Here is a 23,955-nt window from a genome sequence, read left to right as displayed (position 1 = left end):
TGACAACAGGTTAGTTCTTCCTCATCCCTCTAAAACTCGATTAGAGTCTACAAGATTGAGTGCCTTCTACTTTATTTCACCTGCATTATGGAATTCGTTACCACAACATCTTTGCCTTGACACTTCATATTCTTCATTTAAAACATCTCTAAAAACATACTTTTTTCAGCAGGCCTATAGCACATGACCAGGCTGGTTTCTGCAGTGGGGGATGGGGCATTGTAAATGTTTGCTATGAATGTTTTACCTTGATTTGAATTCTGGCTAGTCTGTCTGTGATAGGTCTTTCCTATCTACCAGTGGCATAGCCAGACCTGAGATTTTGGGTGGGCCCAGAACTAATATGGGTGGGCACGCACGGTCTATATAAGTTTGAGTAGTGTCTCTTGGGATCCTACAAAATAATGCCTTAGAATTCACTTGATGCCCAACAGCTGCCCTGCATCAGTATAACCACATACATACTTAATGGAAAAATTGATATTTTTAAATATAATTACATTATCCCACAATCTCTCCACTGCAAAATGCTATACACAAACTTGTGCAAAAACACACTCATATCCTTACTAAACCATAACAGCACTAATTCCAAGGACAGGACGAGCTACAACCTTATGCTTGAAAAGGCAGAACTGTAATTACACTAGGCTCTAAAACACTAATACACTACCTTGTGAAAAAAAAAAGCAAAACAAAAAGGGCTGCAAATACTACACACTAACAGAATACTGCACCTTGATCAAACATGAAAAACACATGACACAAGGAACTAGAAATCAAAAAATATGAAGGCAAAATACTGAACTGGAAAGTTAACTCAAGAAGTCAGACTCAGCATGCAGCAATACCAGAAAAATTGAAACTTACATGCAAAATATCACAGATTCACATTTCCAAAAGCTGACATATTCCAATTAATAAATTCTGAATAAAATACTTTTTCTAACTTTGTTGTCTGATCTATTCGCTTTGGTCCCAGTGTCTTCTGTTTTATACAGTGTCTTCTTTCCATCTGATATTTTTCTCTCACCATGTCCACCATCCTCCTGTGTCCTTATGTGTCCTGCCTACCATCTGTAGCCCTGTCCCTATCCTTCCTCGTGTTTCAGTATCTGCCCTCAACGTGTTCCAAACCAGCCCTTAAACTCAGCAGTTTTCCCTCCATCCATATCCAGCATTTCTCCTTACTCCCCTCCATCCATGTGCTTCTACTTCCTCTGTCTTCCCTCCCCTCCATCCTTGTCCAACATTTTTCCTTCTCTTCCCTGTCCTCCACTCCATCCATGTCCAGCATTTCTCCTCTCTTCCCTCCCCTCCATCCATGCGCATCTCCTCCCTGACTTCTCTCCCCTCCCTCCATCCATCCATCCAGCAACTCCCCATTGTCCTCTGCTCTCTCCTCCATCCACCCATATCCAGCAAATGTCCTCTATCCCCTGCATTCATCCATCCATGTTCAGCAATTCTCCTTTCTCCCCTGCCCTCCCCTCCATCCATCCATGTCCAGCAACTCTCCATTCTCCCCTGCCCTCTCCTCCATCCATCCATACCCAGCAAATTTCCTTTCTCCCCTTTCTCCTCCATCCATCCATGTCCAGCAATTTTCCTCCTTCCCCTGCCCTCCGCTCCATGTCCAGCAATTTCTATTCTTTCCCCTACCCTCCTCTCCATCCATCCATGTCCAGCAACTCTCCATTCTCCCCTGCCCTCTCCTCCATCCATCCATACCCAGCAAATTTCCTCTCTCCCCTTTCCCCTCCATACATCCATGTCCAGCAATTTTCCTCCTTCCCCTGCCCTCCTCTCCATCCATACATGTCCAGCAACTCTCCATTCTCCCCTGCCTTCTCCTCCATCCATCTCCAGCAAATTTCCTCTCTCCCCTGCCCCCTCCATCAATCCCTGTTGTCCGGCAATTCTCCTCTCTCCCCTGCCCATCCTATTTATTTCAATCCCCTTCCCCATTCTATCTGTCATTTCCCTCGCCCCCCTTCAAAAGAACGACAACGTGGATGCAGCAGCTCACAGGTTTGCTTGCCCTGTGTTTTGAGTGAACGGCGACGGCTGTGCGGAGGAGTGAAAACCAAATCGCTTCTTTCCTTACAATGGACTAGATGGGCGGGCTGGCTGGCTCACTTCCACTCCATTCCCGAAGTTGCAGCGTAAAAGCAGCAAGCAGCGAGTCAGTCTCGACTCCGTCCTTCGCTTCCTGCCGGACTCTCTCTGTGCCGTGACCGTCCCGCCTTCCTCTGATGTCATTTCCTTTCAGGCGGGCGGGACGCTGAGAGGGCAGGAAGCGAAGGACGGAGTCGAGCCTGGCTCGCTGCTTGCTGCTTTTACGCCCGCTCGACGTTGCGGGCAAAAAACTAAGTCATCATCGTCATCGTGGAAGGTGAGGGTCGCAAAAGACTGGGCGGGCCTGGGCCCACCCAGGCCCACCCGTAGCTACGCCCCTGCTATCTACTCATTGGTATTCCTTTCTGATTTTCTGTTTTATTACTTTTTATGTAAACAGTTTTAATTTGCGTGCAAGAAAAGTTGTAAATTAAATTTTTAATAAACCATAAACATGGGATTTTCCCACATGCTAAGCTCAGATTCAAGGCAGAAGTATTTAGGGTTTTTAATTTTTTTTTAATTTTGCAGGTCCTCAGGTTCCACAGGATTTGTAAAAAAATTAACATAGGAGCACTTACCACCTCTTTAGGAGGCGCTTACCCTCAGTTTCTATATATGGTGACTAAAGTTGCATGCTCAAATCAATGCACATTGCCAATTTACACTCGAAACAATTCATTATTGAGCCAATCAGCATCAATAACTGGCTACTAACAACCAGTTACTGGTGTTAATTAGCCTTAATTGGGATTTAAGCACAGATCGTATTGTATAACGATCCACACATGAATCTTAAGACACGTATTTTGGTGGGAGCATGTATAGGGGCATTTATTTACTATTTATTTATTACATTTGTACCCCACGCTTTCCCACACAATGCAGGCTCAATGCGGCTTACATAGTAATTTGCAATACAAAGTTATAGAATAGAAATGTCAAAAACAGTAGTGAAACAATGTAAAGTTGGGCTTGGTAGTGTATGATAAGTTGAGCTTGATAATATATGACTAGGAAAAGAAAGGTTAGACAAGATAGGATAGTATGATTTGGGCGAAAAGGGGTAAGGAGGGATAGAAGTAAGGAGAGATGGAGAAGAGAAAGATGGGAGGTCGGTATCTAAGTCAGAACAGAATTGGGAGTGGAATACACCCAATCCATGCTGTAAATGCAGATGACTTAAGTTAGGTGCGGATTAGGCACTTAGGCGCTAATCTATAAAAGTGCAAATGTCCATACCACTCAATGCATCATTTTATCAGTAGAAAAGTATCTAAAGAAACTATTATCATTTTATCAGTGCAATTTACTGAATTGAGTCCTGTTTCCAGTTCCACATTAATTCAGCATTTGACAGTTTGGGGTAAGTTCAGTAAATGGCGCTTAAAGATTGGTGCCGAAAAATAGCGCTTACTGCTATTCTATAAATGGCACTCAAAGTTAGGCACTGTCTATAGAATAGCACTAAGCTCCGGGATTCGTGACTACATTTAGGTGCAACCATTTACACCAAAAAACCCTTGGTGTAAATCCCAGCACCTAAATTAGATGAATTCCCTCTTATTCTATAACAGCGTGCATAAATTGTACGAACATCCCTGATCCGCCCATTCCTTCCCATAGCCACAAACCATTTTGGAGCCAGGCGTAATATTTATGCACAGATATGGGTGCATGAATATATGCGTGAAATTTTTAACTCATGCAAATTAGCACAGATAATTGTTAGCTCCCAATTATTGTCGCTAATTGGCTCGTAATTCAATTAAATTGTGCATACAAATTGGGCACATGCTGAAATTTGCATGTGCAATTTAAACTACAATTTGTAGAATTAGAGGGTTAGTGCAAACTAATGTGAACATGCTAGCTGGTTAACGATTTCATGCCCAATCTATGCCTGTGCCACGCCTCTCTAAAAAAAATAAACTGGGGAAACATTCTATAAATGGGGATGAAAATTAGGCACAGATAAAAACTGGCATCAATGTTTTTGTATAAAATGCACTCTGAGATGAGCACATTTTACAAAAATAGCAATGAGTGCTGAATTCAGTGCTCAAATTTGGGTGCGAGGACTTACGCTATCTGAAATGTGGTGTAAAACCTGGGGTGCAAGTTGGGCACAGATCCCCACTATTCTGTAACACTGCACGCATCTTCTGTGAACACCCCTGACCCACCCATGCCCCTCCCACACCCCCTTTTGAGTTGCGCCCGAAGGATTTCAGGACACACCTTCTTAAGGACGCTCTTAATTTGAGATGACATAGGGGTTCATTTTCACAGCATTTAGACTTATAAAGTTCCATGACTTAAAGAACTAAATATGGTTCTTGACTTTCAAGTTAAATATCACAGTTCTGTTGAGGGATTGAAGAAAAATCCACATGTGTGTTAGAACCCATCTTTTAAACTATCCGGAATATTTAGAACCTTGCCGTAGTAGAAAGTAAGTTTACATCTTTTTGAAGTATGCAAAGGTCATAAAACATCTAGCTGGGTGACCCAGGAGATCCAGGGCAACCCTGTAATTATGAAATAGGGATTGCTGGGGGCACTGCAGTGGACTTCACAAATTGCTCCCAGGTGCATAGCTCCCTTACATTGGGTGCTGAGCCCCCCAACACCCACTCCCCACAACTGTAGCCCTAAGGGGTGAAGGGGGGCACATACATGTGGGTACAGTGGGTTTCGGGTGGGTTTTGGAGGGCTCACATTTACCAGCACAAGTGTAACAGGTAGGGGGGATGGGCCTGGGTCCACCTGTCTGAAGTGCACTGCGCCCACTAAAACTGTTCCAGGGACATGCCTACTGCTGTCACGGAGCTGGGTATGACATTTGATCATGGCAAAAAATATTTTTAAAGCTTTATTTATTTATTTATTATATTTGTATCCCGCACTTTCTCACTAAAAGCAGGCTCAATGTGGCTTACATAGTAATAGGTAACACAGAATTTTGTTATGTAAAGTAGGAAATTACAAGTATAACATAATAGAAGGATGGATGGGTAGTAAATGGATGGATAGGTAGGTAGAGACAGGTGATAGAGAGAGGAGGGTAAGGTGGGAGATAGATTCTGGGTCAATGTCATTTTCTCTTCAGTATATGTAAGGTAGATGGGTTCATGAGATTAATCTGGGTCTTTTGGGTAGGCTTGTTTGAATAGATGGGGTTTTAGTGCTTTTCTGAATGGTAGGTGGTCATGGATTGCTCGGATAGGTCTAGGGACAGCGTTCCATAGACGGCTGCCCAGGAAGGAGAAATTGGATCCATTATAAGTTTTGTACTTGAGACCTTTACAGCTGGGGTAGTGCAGGTTGAGGTACTTCTGTGAGGATACAGACATGTTTCTTGCTGGAAGGTCGACCAGATTTATCATATAGTTTGGAGATTCTCCGTGTATTATCTTGTGGATTAAAGTCTGGGCTTTGAAATTGATACGTTCTTTGATTGGGATCCAGTGCAGTCTTGCACGAAGTGGCAGGGCCGCCGAGAGACTGGGCCGGGCCCGGGACAAGGCCGCCCCCTGCCCCACCCCCTGGGCCCCACCCCCACTGCCACCCCCCCAGGTTGTCATCGTCGCCCCCCCCTGAGGGGGGCCCTGCACCACAGTCCCACCCGCCTCCGCCACCAGGCCGGGCCCCTTCCACCCAAACCCCCGCCAGCAGAAATGCTGTCTTCTGACTGCGGCATGCGCTGCCCACACAGACGCGCTCCTCTCAGCTGATCTTCGCTGTACTTTGCAGGGCTTCTGGTGCGTCTGATGTCCTGCAAGTCAGATGCACAGACGCATAGAAGCCCTGCAGAGTACAGCAAAGATCAGCTGAGAGAAGCGCGTCTGTGTGGGCCACGCACGCCGGAGTCAGAACAGAAGACAGCACTTCTGCTGGCGGGGGTTCGGGTGGAAGGGGCCCGGTGGCGGGTGGGACTGCGGCGCCGGGCCCCCTTGGAGGCCTGGGCCCTGGGAATTTTGTCCCCCCTGTCCCCCCCTCTCGGCGGCCCTGCGGAGAGGAGTTGCACTCTCAAAACGTTATCTGCCAAAGACGAGTCTTGCTGCTGTATTTTGGGTGGTCTGAAGTTTTTTAGGATATAGGCTTTGCAGCCTAAGAAAATACTGTTGCAGTAATCAGCATGGGTAAGTACCGTGGATTGCACTAAATTCTAGAATGTTTTCTGGTTTTACGCGTTTCAATATCCACATCATAGGGAACATTTTCTTTGTGGTGGATGTGGCGTGATTGTTGAGGGAGAAGTGGCTGTCTAGTGTCACTCCAAAGATTTTCAGGTTTTCAGAAATGGGGATTGTAGTGCCGGAGATGGTGAGATTAGATGGGGGAATTGTGGAGTGCTGAGATGAAAGGATTAGGCACTGTGTTTTTTTTTGTTCAATTTCATCCTAAAGGCGTTGGCCCAGGAGGTTAAGATGTTCATGCCCATGGATATTCTATCAGAGATTTCTGATAGGATCTTGAGGTGATGAATCCTTTTATCCAGTTAATAATGTTACCGCCGATTCCAAGTTTGTCCAATAGTTTGGTTAGTATGTTGTGATCTACCATGTCAAATTCACTGGATAAGTCGAATTGTAGAAGGAGGATGCTGTTTCCAAATGCAATTTCTTGTCTGAATTTGGATATTTGGGCAACCCTGAGAGAAGGATGCCCATCTCCTGATTTGTGTCGGAAGATAGGCGCCCTTCTCTTTCGAAAATAAGCCTGCTTGTCTCCCAAATTCTATAAATGTTTTCCAAAGTTAAGGGGTGCAGTTACAGGGCTGGTTATTCATGTAATGCAATTAATTAGCACTCAATTGGTGAGAAAAGCCAATAATTGAAGGTGACAAGCTCTAATTGGCTCTGCCTGGTTACTGCGGAAGCCCTTACTATCACTTAAATAGTTGATGGTAGGAGCTTCCCCTGGAAATGGCCATACACCAATCCCTGTGATTACCACTGGGCCATTTCTTTTTTTTTTTTTTTTTGCCAAAACCAACCTTTTACCCACTGCAGTAAAGGGGAGCCTCGGTGCATGGCAAATCCACGTGCTGACGCCACCACAGACCCCCACGCATTGAAACTCTGGAGCTCCGCCTGTCTCTTGGGCCCTGCACATGGAACGGGTAGCATTTCAGAACATGCTACCTTAGAGGTTCTGGATTTGAGCTTTCTACCTAAGAGTCTAAATTTGGCTTCCAGAACTTCTCTCCCACATTTTCCTATGTCACTGGTACCCACATGTACCAAGACAGTCGACTCCTCCCCAGCACTATCTAAAATCCTATCTAGGTGATGCGTGAGGTCTGCCACCTTCGCACCAGGCAGGCAAGTTACCAGGCGATCCTCACATCCACCAGCCACCCAGCTATCTATATGCCTAATGATTGAATCACCAACTACAACTGCTGTCCTAACCCTTCCCTCCCGGGCAGCACTTGGAGACGTATCCTTAGTGCGAGAGGATAGTACATCCCCTGGTGGGCAGGTCCTGGCTACAGGAGTACTTCCTACTTCTAGGAGACCTCCCTCCTCCAAGGTAGCACAGGGCTACCAGATTGGTGGTGGGACTTCTCTACAACATCCCTGTAGGTCTCCTCTATGTACCTATCTGTCTCCCTCAGCTCCACCAAGTCTGCGACTCTAGCCTCAAGAGAACAGACACGTTCTCTGAGAGCAAGGAGCTCTTTGCATCGGGCACACACCACACACATATGACATCTCACAAACGGGAGATAATCATACATGTGACAATCAATGCAAAAGACTGGATAGCACCTCTCTCGCTGCTGGACTGCTGACTCCATCTTAGTGTTTTTGAGTTTTTTAATAATTTAAAACTTGCTACAGTATTAAGGGATAAAACCGTCTTTTAGTTTATATAGAGGCATATTTTCAAAGCACTTAGCCTTCCAAAGTTCCATAGGTTTCTATGGAACTTTGGAAGGCTAAGTGCTTTGAAAATATGCCAGATAGTATATTGTATGATTTATTTAGTTTTTCCTTCTTAGATGTTAATGAAATGTATTTAAAACTCTGTAAAAGCACTCCTTGGTTGTTACCCTAATTACAATAACAGACTATAAATGAAGAGTTGTCCTAGGGGTGGGCGGGTGTTGGTGAGGGTGGGTGGGAAGACTAAACTAGATCCTGTAGTGCCTGCTACAGTCTATCTGTTAATGCTGTGCTACAAAGTTTTTAAAACTAGGGGGAAAAGACTATCAGGGGCATTTTCGAAAGAGAAGGGCGCCCATCTTCCGACAAATATGGGAGGAGTGACTGCAAATCATCCCTACCCTATGAAGAATCAATTGGTGCATAAATAGGGTAACAAAGATGGGAGTAAATAGGGAAAGGGCCGAGGGAACCTTTCAAAGTGGAAGACATGAGTTTTTTTGAAGTGAGGGAGGGGACCCAATGTTGTTGGCTCCTTAAATTTTGGTTTCAGTACATACTGTTGACAAACATAGAGGCGTATTTTCAAAGCCGGTTCAACCGGCGGTAAGAGAAGACTGGGTGGGAGACTTCCCATTCCAATGGGCTGATGGAACGGTTTGTTACCTGGGTGTGTTGATCCCATCAGACCTTGCTCGCTTATACTCGGTAAATCTGGGGCCATTGAAAGATAATCTGTCGGCCACTCTACAGGGATGGAGGGGGCTGCCAATCTCACTACACGGTCGTATAGCTTTATATAGCATGATATTGTTCCCTAAGTGGACGTACATCCTGCAAATGCTCCCGCTTATCTTGAGTTACAAAGAAGATAAATGGCTCCAAAAACAGCTTAATGGGTTTTTATGGCAGGGGAAAAGAGCACGCATTGGGATCAAGACACTCATGCGGCCAAGGGAGAAGGGGGGACTGGGGCTTTTAGATCTGAAACTCCTTTCCATGGCAAGTGGTTTACGTCATTTATTGGACTGGTTCCGATCTACTGAATACTTTTCATGTACAAGGATTGAAACCACTCTGACAGAGCCCCTCCACTTTGCGTATTGGCTACACGCACCATCAGACCACTTAACCCCGGTGGGACCCTACAAATACATCTTGTACCCCCTGCGCAAAGTGTGGAAATATCTAAGTAAAATCTTTAAATGGAATAATTTTGTGTTGCCTTTGTTGCCGATTCAGGGCAACCCGGCATTTCCAGAGGGGGGGGGGGGGGGTCGTCCCCCTTGCTAAGATGATGGACTACCCGGGGGATCCACTTTTTGTCCCAGGTGGTAACAGAGCAGGTGACTATAAAAACTTTCAGGCCCTGTGTGAGGAATACAAGTTAGAGCGGGGAGACATATTTGCTTACTTACAAATGAAACATTACATTCAGTCACTGCCTGCTGACTCCCTGACGCAGGGAGTTTGGGAGCGTCAAGATGAGCTGTTGGGATTGGTGGCACAACAGAGAGTCCCGTTGAAATATTTTCACGGCTGCTTAAGAGATTCTTTAGAATCATTTGATACCACATTTATTTGCACTTTGTGGAGTCATGAACTGAAATGGCGACTGGAGCCGCAACAAGTGGAGACCTGCCTGAAATCCACCCACAAGGTGACTGAGAATGCAGCCTGGTGGGAGCTGAACTATAAGTTTATATTATGATTGCATATTTCACCTCACAGGGCTTACAGAGCATCACTGAGAGAGACAGATGATTGTCCCAAATGCGAGAGAGGGGGGGCCTCCCTGGGCCATATGTTCTGGTCTTGTCCAGCAGTGTCAGAATTCTGGTCAGCCTTGGGTCAGCAGGTGTCTGTGATGTGGAAGGTGTGATGGTCACCCACCCCTGGACAATTGTTTGATATCTTTTTGGTACGGGGGCATAAACCGGAGGGCCTGAGAGCTTTTCTGAAGAGATCAGTGTTGATGGGGAAGAGAACCATTTTACAGAAGTGGCTTAACCGGGAGGCCCCTTGCACATCACATTGGCGCTGGGCTATGATGCAATGTTGTTCATTGGAAAGACGAGGGGTCAGTGATTTGGTTTCCAGTAAGGGAGACCGGCTCTGTAAGATTTGGTCACCGTTCTGGGATTCACTCACTCCTTTTGCAAAAAGTAGAATACTGAATTGCTAGGGGGGGGGAGGGGAGTAGGGGGGAATGGGGGGGGGGGGGTAAGGAGGGGCAGGATTGTGTAGGGGGGGAGAAAAGTAAACTACGAATGTCTGACACTTTCTCTGTAATAGTAATGTGACTGTCACAGTTTTTGTAACAAGTTATATTGGTTATGGTATTATTGTATGTATAAATGTTGTGCCAATAAACAGATTAAAAAAAAGTTACATAGGGGCCCTTTCAATAAGTGGCAGTAAGCCTACCACAGGCTTACCATGCACCAATTTGGAGCTACTGCCGGCCCGACGTGGGCACCGGCAGCAGTTCCAACCCTAGCATGCACCATTTCCCGCGCTAGGGAAAATTGGCCACGATTTTTAGAGTGGCTGTTACCCAGTGGTAATTGGGCAGTGCTGCATGCTACCCAGTTATTACCGGGTTAGAATGGGACCCTTACTCCCACCTCAATGGGTGGCAATAAGTGCTCCCCCAAGCATGGCCACGTAGTAAGAGCATGGCCATGTTTTTTACAGCCTTTTTACCCGCTGCGGTAAAAAGAGCTCCAGCGTGTGGCAAAAATGGCCCCCGCCGCTAGAGCAGGGCCCTTTTTACCACAGCTTAATAAAAGGGTCCCATATTAACCTATGGAACTTTGTAAGTCTAAATGAGCCCTTCAACGTACTAAAATGGAACGAAACAAAAAAAAATTAACAAAATGAAAAACAACGCCAAGAAAACGAAACAGGAGCAAAATGGAAATCATCTCTTTTCAAACCCCTTTCAGTCAATCTTCATGCAAAGCATGTATGACAGGTGCTTGCATGCAATAAGGAAAATGAGGTTTTCTGCATTTTAAAGACTGTTCCCAAACTGTTCATAGAAATCTATTCATCCTAGCAGCCTAAATATGAACATCTCAAGCACAATGCATCAATTAATCGTGGCAATGCTTGATTACGCTCATTAGCTTTCTTGCAGCTTACAGCAGGCAAGTGTACCCTGTGCCGCATTATACACTCTCAAACAACAACACTTCAATCATGCTGGGTATTAGCAAAACAATCCTTTGGAAACAGCAGGCCTTTAATTACTTCGTGTGCTTCTTAATTTATCACTTGAAGACAAAAGGCTTCCCAGTCACCAGAAGTTTTGTTTCAGAACTTAAATTGGACTCCATGGAATGACTAAAAATACTGTATTCTGAGAAACAGAAGGCATGGAGGCAGCTTCAGTGGGAAAATCCCAAAAGGAATGGATAACGGAACACATCTAAAAATACTTTGGTTTCATTCTTTTATTAAGTTAGTTATTACACTTTCTCCTCTGACTCCAGACATTCCCTTTGTGTCATGGGATTTCAAAATCGTTTTTCATAGGATACAATAGGCCAGGGGATTATGAGCAACTGAATGGATGACATTTCTAAAGTTAAGTAGCCACCATCACATCACTGAAGTTCATTAGATAGTTTGGTTTGCTTGTATATTTAAAAGCCCATTTTAGAAAGAACATTGAGATTGAAATTGAGATGGCTGGGTCAGGACACGCCTGGTTCTGCCTATATTTTACAAAAAAAACACCAAACATGGGGGTCCTTTTACTAAAGGGCTTCTGCATGGCAACGGACTTGCCCCGTGGCAACCCAGAACTACCACCGGCCCAACGTGGCCACCGGTGGTAGTTCCGCCTTGAGCTCGCACCATTTCCGGCGCTACAGAAAATAATTCTGTAATTTCTAGTGGGGCGCTAACCTGGCGGTAAGCGAGCAGCACCATGTGCTGCCTGGTTACCTCCAGGTTACCGCGGGAGCCCTTACTGCCACCTCAGTGGGTGGCAGTAAGTGCTCCCCCACATAGCCATGTGGTAAGAATAATCTTATCACATGGCCAAGTCTTTTTTAGGGACTTTTTACCTGCTGTGGTAAAAAGGGCCCTGGCTTGCAGCAAAAACAGCACCCACAGCTACTGCAGGGCCCTTTTTACCGCAGCTTGGTAAAAGGACCCCATGGAGGCTTCTGTAAAATATGTATAAGGACATGCGGGATTGTATTTGTATTTACTGGCATGCATAGTGGGAGCAGACATTTTACATGTGGAAAAAATGAGTGGCACAATCCCAGCAGCTTCTAAGTGAAAGCACCAGGATTTCCACATAGAAATGGTGATTTTGCAACTTCCATATGCAGGGCCATGCCTAGGATCTCCGGCGCCCCCCTGCAGTTTGCCCGCCCCGCCCCCCGAAAACGATCGTTACACTACCCGCCCTCTTCTCCCCAGATCCTTTTCCTTTTTTTTTGTTTAAATTTACCTCTGTCCGGCGGCAGCGTAGCGTTAGTGAGAAGGAGGCGGCACTCCCCCGCCCCAACGTGTCAGTCTTCCCTTCGCTCAGTTCCGCCTTCTTCTGACATCAGAAATGACGTCAGAAGAAGGCGGAACTGAGCGAAGGGAAGACTGACACGTTGGGGCGGGGGAGCGCCGCCTCCTCACTAACGCTACGCTGCCGCAGGACAGAGGTAAATTTAAACAAAAAAAAAATGAAAAGGATCTGGGGAGAAGAGGGCGAGGTAAGCATGGTGCGGCAGGGCGCCCCCCAGAGGATGGCACCCTCCTGCCATGCTTACCTCGCTTACTGTGTTGGCACAGCCCTGTCCATATTTAAGTACCGGCATTTTCATATCTAGTGTAACAGTTACTAACCTGTGGGAAGGTCATGCATTTGGGTCTCAAAAACCCAAGACAGCAGTACACTTTAGGAGGTGAAGTACTTCTGTGCAGAAAAAGAAGTGGCACTTGGTAGTGATTGCATGTGATGATGTTAAAGTGGGCAAACAGGTAGAAAAGGCCATGGCAAAAGCCAGAAGGATGCTTGGATGCATAGGGAAAGGAGTGGCTAGTAGGAAAAAGGAGGGGATGATGCCCCTCTATACAGGGCCACCGAGAGCCAGAGCCGGGCCCGGGACAAGGCCACCACTCGAGGTCGTCGTCGTCGTCGCCGGACCCCCCACCCGAGGTTGCCGGACCCCCCTCCACCCGCTACCGGGCCGGGTCCTGCACTAACCTTAAACGCCTCCTTTCAGCACGTTTGCAGCAAGCAGCAGCAGGGCAGACCTCTCCTTCCTTCCGTGCCCCGCCCTCACGGACGTTACGTCAGGCGAGGGCGGGACACGGAAGGAAGGAGTGGCCTGCCCTGCTGCTGCTTGCTGTGAACGTGGTGAAAGGAGGCATTTAAGGTTAGTGCTGGGAGCGACGAAGGGAGGGCGGGTCGGACTGCGGTGTCGCTGGGCCCCCTCTGGAGGCCCGGGGACTTTTGTTCCCCCCTGTCCCCCCCCTCTCGGCGACCCTGCCTCTATAAGGAATGGAGGAGTGGCCTAGTGGGTAGGGAACCAGTCTTGACATCCCAAGGTGTCCAGTTCAATCCCAGTGCTGCTTCTTGTGATCTTGGGCAAGTCACTTAACCCTCCATTGTCTCAGGTACAAACTCAGATTGTGAGTCCTCCAGGGACAGGGAAATGCCAAGTGTACCCGAATGTAACTCACTTTAAGCTAATACTGTGTACAATTCTGGATACCGCACTTTCAAAAAGATATAAACAGGATAGAGTCGGTCTAGAGGGCAGCTATTAAAATGGTCAGTGGTCTTCATCCTAAAGCAAAATTGGGACAGACTTAAAAATCTCAGTATACATACTTTGGAAGAAAGGTAGGAGAGGGGAGTTATGAGAGATGTTCAAATACCTACACGGCATAAATGCACAGGAGGCGAGTCTCTTTCAATAAAAAGGAAGCTCTGGAATGAGGGATCATAGGATGAAGATGAAAGGGAACAGACTCAGGAGTAACCTAAGGAAATATTTCTTCATGGAAAGGATGATGAATACATGGAATGGTCCTCCAGTGGACTTAGCGGAGACAAAAATTGTATCTGAATTCAAGAAAGGGACAAGCACATAGGATCTCTAAGAGAGAGAAAGGGATAGTAGATAGCCTGGATGCGCAGACTGTAGGCCATATGGTCTTTATCTGCCTTCATTTTTCTCGGTTTCTATTCGTACATGTTCTCAGAGGACAGCAAGACTTAAATTCTCACTTCTGGACAATAACTCCAATGGAGCCTGACATGGGAAACAGCATCTTAGCAACTCTTTCTAAAGGCTTTTGGGTACTCTCACCATACATTCATGCCTGTTCCCACCTGTTGCTGTCATGCAAGACCTCTTCAGTTCATTACAAGCTAAAAGAATATAACTCCTTAGGGAGATAGAAGAATTGTGAGGTTGTTGTTTTGAAAATTTCATAAGTCACACGGGCTATGTATTTTCCACACTCCATGCTTTTGGCTACTAGTGAGCGGTGTTCCTCTACCTTGTCCCTAGGAAGAGTGTCTGAAATATGCAATATGTTCTGTAAGTACATGTCCATGAACAGCTGATAGAATGCTATGCGGGATGAGAACCTAATATTCTGAATCTCTTCCCAAAAGATTCCAATGTCCTAACCTCCCTCCCAGGGGGGCACGAAGGAGTGAGTCTTGAAACTTTAAGCTCTTTTAAGTATGGATTCAATCATCATGGAATAATAAGGAACTGATTGGTCTTTATCTGATGTCATGTGCTACATTATTATGACTGGCCAGAGTAGTAGACTGGAGGATCTGATTGGTCTTCATCTAATGTCATTTGCTACATTATTATGACTGGCAGAGATGGACTATTGCATCATCACATTCCTGTTACAGAGCCTCCACTGAAAGTGGTTAAGTAAAGAAATTCACATAATGCTCCTGGGAAGTTTATTTAGGAGCTGTGCCAAAAGAGTTTTTGAATCCACTAATAACAGTAATGACATAGTATGCATGCCCTTACATGGGTCTCTCCCACACGCTAAGGCCATTTTTACCACAGCCAGAAAATGGACGATTTTCCATTTTCCTAATTAATGACCTTGTGCTATTGTTGCCATTAGTGCCTGGCCATTACCAAAAATTAGAATGAGACCTTACTGCCAAGCATTTTACAGGCAGTAAGGGCTCATGTGCTAAACCTGTGCGAATCAATTAGCATGCAGTAATGTGGCTATGCTAACTGATTCGCACTGCCATGTCCACTCTTGGAGAAAAATGTAGAGATTTTTTTTTTAAGCGTGAAGTTTGTGCAAGTACTTTGGGATTTTACCACAGGGCACCTCGACAGGTCCTTTTAAGCTGCAGTAAACGCGTGCTTGCGTGTACCGCAGTTTAGGACCCCTTAGAAAAATTACCTGAGTAAACTGCCAATAAAGCTTCATCCTCTTGGCTTTGGCATAATTGCATTCAATAAGTCTGGGTCTGCTGTTCACATCCACCAAGCATCTGTTGTCGTCATCGTCCACAGTAGGACTGAGTACACCTACATGGATCTGCTGGTTACTCGTGTAGTAGACGTTCTACAAGGGGGATAAAAGTACACTTAAGACCCATGCTACAAACAGTTTCTTTGAAAAGAACCCCCTTGACTTCACAAGCTACATTTAAAGGTTAGGGGCCCTTTTACTAAAGGGTTTTAAGCCTTAACATGCGGTTAGCACGCTAAAAAAGGGCTTACTACAAAATGTGTTAAAGCATTTTGCAGTAATTTGCCTGTTGGCATGTGCTAATTGCATGTAATTTACTTATTTTTATTATTTATTCATGAGGGGGGTGCCATGTGTGGGGAATGGGCGTAGAAGAGTTATCCAGCTAGTGCACTCTGATTAGCGCATGCTAACTGGATAATGTGGACTTAACGTGGGAGCACTTAACACAGGAGGCATAACTGCTAAATACCACTAAACAGGAGGTGAGAAGTGCTCCTGCATTAATCTGTTGCAAGCCCCGCATATTAATTAAAAAATTAGTTTGAACATTTGGTTATGAATTTGGCCAATAGGTACACTACACTCCAACATATGCAAAAAAAAATAAATAAAAATTGAAAGCATAATGGAAGTTTAAATGCCCACATAAACAAAACCGCTCATTTGAAAGACTACTTTTAATGGTACAGTAGATTCAATACCATGATTCAGTACTGATTCAGGGAAAAACTGTCTGCCAAAATACTAATATTACTTTCTACAACACCCATCATTCTAGGAAGATCACTGCTCACACACAGTTCAATTAAGAATCCAGCTCCCACATATTTCCCCTCTGGGTCTCATGCTGGACATAACAGTTTCACATGTACGGATGTGCAAATGAAAAATCTAGCACTGTACGAAATGCAATAAAAAGCCTGTGGGGCTGAGGTGAGTTAGAATTTGATTCTCCAGGCTTCTACCTATTACTCTTTTATTAGATTCTAGCAATCTGTAATGATGACTTTGTTATTAAAGCTTAAATCTAGATTGTTCTAATAAAATATTGCTCTGATATGAAAATGATCATTTGAAATGGGTTATAATTTAATTTCCTTGGTTAATGGGTAATAACTATGAGGTCTGCTTCTGTAGAGGCTGATCCATTAACCCATAGGTTTTCTGATGGGTTACTGTCCTCATTTCATGCAAAGTTTTGCTACATATGCAAATGAGCTACATGGATGGTCAGCATAAAAAACACCTCTTAAAGGCGTAGCTTTGTTTTTTTGCAAAAAAAGAACTGTGAAACATTTTCTGTGAATCCAGTTTTGCTAAAGTCATCTGCTTTGCATGATTTTGGGGTCCTTTTACTAAGTTGTGGTAAGCACTAGTGCCTGCTTACTGCAGTATAATGGACCAGATTCTATTTACGGTGGCGTAGCCACAGGTGTGCCTGGGTGGGCCTTGGCCCACCCAGTTAGGGCTCAGGCCCATCCAACAGTAGCACACATTTAGCTTGGCCAGACTTCCCCCTGATGGTAACAAAAACACTACTCTCCATGATAGTTTTCAGTGCATGCTTGCTGCAGACTGCCAAGGTGCAGAGAAACATTTTTCCACCAGCTGAGATATTTTTTTTGGTGTTGGGGGAAGAACACTTGGTGCCCACCCACTTCTTGCCTAGGCCCATCCAAAATCTGCTGTCTGGCTATGCCCCTGACGGTACCTGAAAAATTGGTGCCGAAAAAATTTCCGCTTACGTGTAATCTATAAACTGTGCCTAGATATAGGTATGATTTATAGAATACTAGTAAAACAGGCCCATTTCTGACACAAATGAAACGGGCGCTAGCAAGGTTTTCTTGAGAGAGTGAATGTGTGAGTGTGTGTGTATGAGAGAGAGAGAGAGTGAGTCTGGGTGCGAGTGTGTCTGTGAGAGAGTGTGTGTGTGAGAATGAGAGTGTGTGCAAGTGCGTATGTGAGACACAGTGTGAGAGTGTGTTTCACACAGATACAGTGTGTGCGAGAGAGAGAGTGTGTGTGAGACACAGACTCTCTGTGAGACTGAGTGTATGAGACCAAGAGAGAGTGTGAGTGACTGTGTGATACATAGTGAATGTGATACAGTGTGAGACACAGAGTGTGTGAGAGGCAGTGTGTGAGAGTGAGAAAGACATTGACTGTGAGAGAGAGAGAGTGTGTGAGAGAGAGAGAGTGTGTGTGTGACAGAGATACCTCCCCCCATCTCTGGTGTCAGGCCCCCCTCCCTCCCTCCCTCTCTCTCTCTGGTGTCTGAGCGTTACTGTGCAGGACGCTGAGCTCTGACTATGCTTCAAGGAACTGACCAATCCTATTTAATAGAATGCACCTCCAACATTCTGAAGCCGAGAAACCTCGTGTGGTTGGTCACTTCTGCTTGTGACGAACCCGGAAGTACGTGATGTCAATTCAGGAGATGGATACAGAAAGCAGGAATGCCTCAGCCATGCAGTCAGCTTCAGAATGTTGGAGGTGCGTTTTATTATATAGGATACTTAAGCAGATATACAGAATACACTTAACGGCCATGCCAGCACCTAACTCTAGGCGCATCCACTTACGCCAAGGAATACTGGCACTTAAGTTAGGCGCGGAGCAGATATATTCTATAACCCTGAGTGTAAATTTTTGGAACGCCCTCAAACTGCCCATTCGACACCCATGGCCACACCCTCTTTTTGGTAGCATGCATTAGAATTTACACACACCACTTTACAGAATATGCTTAGCAAGTAGTGCGAATAAATTCTAATTAATGCCAAATACTGCTGATAATTGCTGTTAACATCCAATTATCGGCAATGATTAGCTTTTTAACCAATTAGGTTATGCACATTGTTATAGAATACGCTTCAATTTCTGTGCAGAAATCTCGGGGCTATATATAGAATCCAGGGGAAAATGGTACGTGCGCAGACGTCCTGAAGTAAATCCAAATTGGTACATGTAAACCGCATGCTAAAACATTTTGTTGGAGCGCCTTGTCAGTGGCTGGAGAGTGGGTGTTCCTGCGCTAATCAGTTAGCACGTTCATATTACCGTTTGCTAACTGGTTAGTGCAGGATTACTACTGCATGAGCCCTTGTCACCTACAAAACAGGTGTTGGTAAGTGCTTACATGGTAATTCTTATTAATAACTGTGTGCTAATGGCAACATTAGTGCATGGCCAATAATATGAAAAATGGAAAATCGGCCATTTTATTATTGCTATGCTAAAAATAGCCTTAGTATGTGGGGAAAACCTGTGTAAGGTCGTGCTAAGGCCACTTTTTGCCGCACCTTACCAAAAGGACCCCTTTGTGTTGTAGCAGTTCATTACAAATGAATTTAAATAAACTTTCACATGTACCAGATTGAAGGTTAATGCACTGAGGGGTCCTTTTACTAAGCTGCAGTAAGCACTAATACGTTCTTACCGCGGCAAAAAAGGGCTTATCACAGGGTGCGCTCAGGTGTCTCACAGTAATTTTTGCATGTGCACTTGCTACCTATGCAGTAAAACATAAAATTTATTTTTTAGTACCGGATGCGGTTCTGGGGGTGGAGAGAGGGTATGTTCTGCGCTAATCAGTTAGCACAGATACATTTCTGTGCACTAACCAATTAGCACAGGGAGTGGAGGGGTGGCCTAGTGGTTAGAGAGCACTGGTCTTGCAATCCAGAGGTGGCTGGTTCAAACCCCACTGCTGCTCCTTGTGATTTTGGGCAAGTCACTTAACCCTCCATTGCCTCAGTTACAAACTTAGATTGTGAGCCCTCCTGGGACAGAGAAATATCCAGTGTACCTGAATGTAACTCACCTTGAGCTACTACTGAAAAAGGTGTGAGCAAAATCTAAATATGATTAGTGCGTGAGTCCTTACCACCTATATAATGGGTGGCAGTAGGGGCTCACACACCAATGCTCACTCACTAATGGAAAAATTAGCACATGGCCATTAATAGGGAAAATAGAAAAATCAGCCATTCTACCCTCATGGTAAAAATAGCCAGAGGGGCCTTTTTACAAAAGCGCACTAAAAAATGGATTGCGGTAGTGTAGATGCGGGTGTGCATAGAATCATTTTTCAGCACACCTGTAAAAATTGCCTTTTTAAAATTTTTGCCAAAAATGGACGTGTGGCAAAATGAAAATTGCTGCGTGTCCATTTTGGGTCTGAGACCTTACCGCCAGCCATTGACCTAGTGGTAAAGTCTCATTCGGTAATGATCTACACGCATATCAGACGTGCACCAAAAATGGAATTACCACAAGAGCCACATGGTAGCCGGGTGGTAACTCCATTTTGATGCACATTGGGCACACGTAGACGCTTATGCGGCTTAGTAAAAAGGCCCCTTAGTGCACAAAGATCCACCTAAGGACGTACTAAGGTCATTTTTTACCTCAGTTTGATAAAAGGGTCCCTAAGAGATCAAAATTTGTGACTTTTTTATAGATGGGCTCTTCTCAGGTTAAAATATACAAAATCTATTACATAATATACAGAATTTATGTATAATGACGTGGAGGAAAAGACCTTAAAGCATTCTGCTTTGAGGTCTTTTCCTCCACGTTATTATACATATTCTACTAGCAATAAAAGGCCCGTTTCTGACACAAATAAAACGGGCGCTAGCAAGGGTTTCCTTGGAGTGTGTATGTTTGAGAGAGTGTGTGTGAGAGTGACTGTGTGAGAGAGAGAGTGAATGTGCGAGTGTGTGTGTGTGACAGAGAGACAGTGAGACTGGGTGCGAGTGTGTCTGTGAGAGAGAGAGTGTGTGTGAGTCTGCTCTCTCCCCTGTCCCCCCTGCAGCCACCCTGCGATTCTCCTCTCTCCCCTGCCCCCCTGCAGCCACCTAGCGATTCTCCTCTCTCCCCTGCCCCCCTCCAGCCATCCAGCAATTCTCCTCTGTCCCCTGCTCTCCCTCCAGCCACCCAGCGATTCTCCTCTCTCCCCTGTTCCCCCTCCAGCCACCCAGCGATTCTCCTCTCTCCCCTGCCCCCCTCCAGCCACCCAGCGATTCTCCTCTCTCCACTGTCCCCCTCCAGCCACTCAGCGATTCTCCTCGGTCCCCTGCCCCCCATTCCAGTCACCCAGCGATTCTCCTCTGTCCCCTGCCCCCCCTCCAGCCACCCAGCGATTCTCCTCTCCCCTTCCCCATCTCCAGCCACCCAGCGATTCTCCTCACTCCCCTGATTACCTCCGTCGAAGCAGCCACGTTATTGAAAGCCCTGCCTGTCTGTAGCCTTCCCTTTGAGTTCGTTCCCTCAGAGTCCCGCCCTTGCGGAAAGAGGAAATGACATCAGAAGGCGTGACTCTGAGGAAACGAACTCGAAGGGAAGGCTGGAGATGGGCAGGGCTTTCAATGACGCTTCGAAAGAGGTAATCAGGGGAGCGAGGAGAATCACTGGGTGGCTGGAGGGGAGGGGGCAGGTGATCAGGGCTTGCTCCCGCTGTTCTTTTTTGCTGCTGCCATTCAGCTGTCACTGGTGTCCATGAAGGGCTGAAGCTGCTCCCGCGGTAAGTTTCTATCACAGATTGACAGAAGCGTCCTCGAGATCATCGTTTCAGCCCTCTCTTGTTTATTTTGGTTGTGCACTTCCCGCCTCCCTGCTTCAACTAGGAACATCTCCTGATGTCAAGCAAACAGGCTTCTACTGTGGGAGAGTGACATCAGGAGATGGTTACGAATGCAGCCAGAGACATTGCAACGTTGCAGGAGCAAATTATTATATTAGATGGTGCTGAGACAAAAGCACTTCAAAAGATTCCACAATATAGGGTTGAAACATTTCTTCTTGGTTTTGTGGAAAAAGCTTCATTATTGGAAGTAAAACATACAGAAACCTGAAAAGTTACTGTTTTTGTGCGTTTTGAGTCATTTTGCATATTTTAACATGCGTAACGTCTCATCTGTGAAAAAATATGTGCATCTTATGACATTGGCTTCCTAACATGATTCATGTTATCAGTTCCTGTACAAATGGTTAGTTATTAGACCTCCATAAAAATACAAATGAAAAGGTTTTTCAATTCGAGTAGATTATAGTACATAAATATGTCTGTAATTACTATGTGTTATAAAATCTGTGCATTCTGTTCTGTTACATACTGTCTCAGAATGGTAATTAGCTGAAATCAGCCATGTGGTGAAGTCTGAAATTGATTATCTGTATAGTAAGTCTTGTGTTATAAGAATCCAGAGAAAATGAATATTTGAAGAATGATTTTATGTATGTTGTACTGTCATATAAATTGTTTTATTATTATCTTACTCTGTGTTTTATTTGTAATCCACTGAAAATTGTATAGATCATGCAGATATGTATTTTTTTTAATATATTAAAAAATTAGAAGAATGCAACCTGCCCCATCCCCTACCCCTTTTTTTGGTCCTCTAATTTCATTCTGCTCCTTTGGGTTTCTAATTCAATTAGAACCAAGACTCAGATCTGAATTTATTTATTAGGATTTATTTATCGCCTTTTCAATGGAATTCACTCAAGGCGGTGTACAGTAAAAATAAATCAAACATGAGCAATAGACAATTACAGCAGTAAAAATATTCAAATAATAATAAAAAGTATGGCATAGTATACTTCTTACAAAGTCAACACAATACATAATAGAACATTTAATTGACAGTGTAGGCTATAAGCAAAGATGGAACATATAGATAGGTAAGAGAGTAAGAGGAGTTAGAAAATAAGGTGACTAATTTAAAGAAAGTTGCACATGAGGTAAGAGAGATGGTTAACATATAGGGCCCTGTTTACTATGCCTCACTGTAGGCACACGTGCTAACGATAGAGATACCCATTATATTCCTACGGTTGTCTCTAGCATTAGTGCGCACTAAAATCTGTGCACGCCTATAGCGTGGCTTAGTAAACAGGGCCCATAGATAGGTAGGGAGTAAGAGGAGTTGGAAAATAAGGTGACTAATTTACAGAAAGTTGCACATGAGGTCAGAGAGATGGTTAAATATTATCTCAGCTAGGATAAACTACTGTCTTCCTCCTCCCCAACCTTGCATTATAACCCCATGCATTCTAACAGGGAACTTCATTTCTATTCAAAAATACTTGCCTTGCCTGCATTTTGTAAGCTTGAAGTACTGGAACATCAAGATGTAAGGCAGATTCAGACCTGTCCTTTCATACCTTTCCATCACCAGCATATCTGACACATAAACAAGGCATGCCTGTCTGATCTTTGCTGGAAAATAGGACATTGGTCGACACAGGGGATCAACCTGTGCACTCTGTGGAAGGGGCATTAGCATTTCTGAAATGCTGGTGGTTGTTTGTGGAAACTGAAGTGCAAAGTTGCTTATTTTTCCACAACAGACATGATTATTAATGGGAAAGGGAATGGGACTTGCTGTACCGTCTTTCTATGATTTTTGCAACTACATTCAAAGTGATTTACATAGTATATGCAGGTACTTATTTGTACCTGGGGTAACGGAGAGTTAAGTGACTTGCCCAGAGTCACAAGGAGCTGCAGTGGGAATCAAACCCAGTTCCCTAAGATCAAAGTCCGCTGTACTAACCACTAGGCATGACCTAAGGACACTAATTTCTGGGACATTCTGCAATTCTTTTCTTTTCTGATCACATCTACTGTACCTGAATATAACTCATCTTGGACTACTTATAAAGTTTAGTTTAATTTAGTTTAATAACATTTTTAGGCTGCTCTGACAGGCAGAGCGGTGTAGAATATTAAAATTACAGAATGGGGAAAGTTGAAAGGAACTCCTATAAATCACAATATAGTATTGCATTCATACCAGAGGAAAAAGAATAGCCAAGGGAAGGGAAAACAAAGCTGTCTGTTTGGTTCACAGTAACATAGTAAATGATGGCAGATAAAGACCTGTACGGTCCATCCAGTCTGTCCAACAAGATAAACTCATTTTACATGGTATGTGATACTTTATACTTGAGTTTGACTTGTCCTTGCCATTCTCAGGGCACAGACCGTAGAGGTCTGCCCAGCACTGTTCTTGTACTAAGTTTTGAAGCTAATGTCGAAACCCCTTAAAATTTACACTCCAATCCATCCATATCTATTGAGTCACGATCAGGGCATAGACCGTAGAAGTCTGCCCAGCAATGGTTTTGCTTCCCAATTACCGGCGTCACCACCTAATCTCCGGTAAGATTCCGTGGATCCGTTCCTTCTAAACAGGATTCCTTTGTGTTTATCCCACACATTTGAATTCTACTTATCATTTTTTTCAAGAGTTCCCACTGGTTCTGACCCTTGACGTAGGCGTACAGAGTGTCGGGTCCATACAATAAAGAATCCTTGTTTTGTCCAACATATGAATGCAGTTTGTAGAATACTATACATTACGTGCTTTGCATAATGCGCTTTGGCGCACCCATTTATGCATGCCTTTGACCTGGAAGAAATGGTCACACCTAA

General features: G+C 44.6%; 1 protein-coding gene across 1 annotated transcript in view; it reads right to left on the bottom strand.

Moving 5' to 3' along the window:
- Window positions 1–23,955, bottom strand: part of GALNT18 (polypeptide N-acetylgalactosaminyltransferase 18) — a 726,672-nt gene that overhangs the window by 34,007 nt on the left and 668,710 nt on the right. The window contains exon 10 of the mRNA XM_030200982.1: window positions 15,435–15,599. Coding sequence (XP_030056842.1) covers window positions 15,435–15,599 — 165 coding nt within the window. The remainder of the gene's footprint in view (window positions 1–15,434; window positions 15,600–23,955) is intronic.

This window comes from Microcaecilia unicolor, chromosome 4, assembly GCF_901765095.1.
Source record: "Microcaecilia unicolor chromosome 4, aMicUni1.1, whole genome shotgun sequence".
In the NCBI taxonomy this organism is placed as follows: Eukaryota; Metazoa; Chordata; class Amphibia; order Gymnophiona; family Siphonopidae; genus Microcaecilia; species Microcaecilia unicolor.
This window is presented reverse-complemented; position numbering and strand designations above follow the sequence as displayed.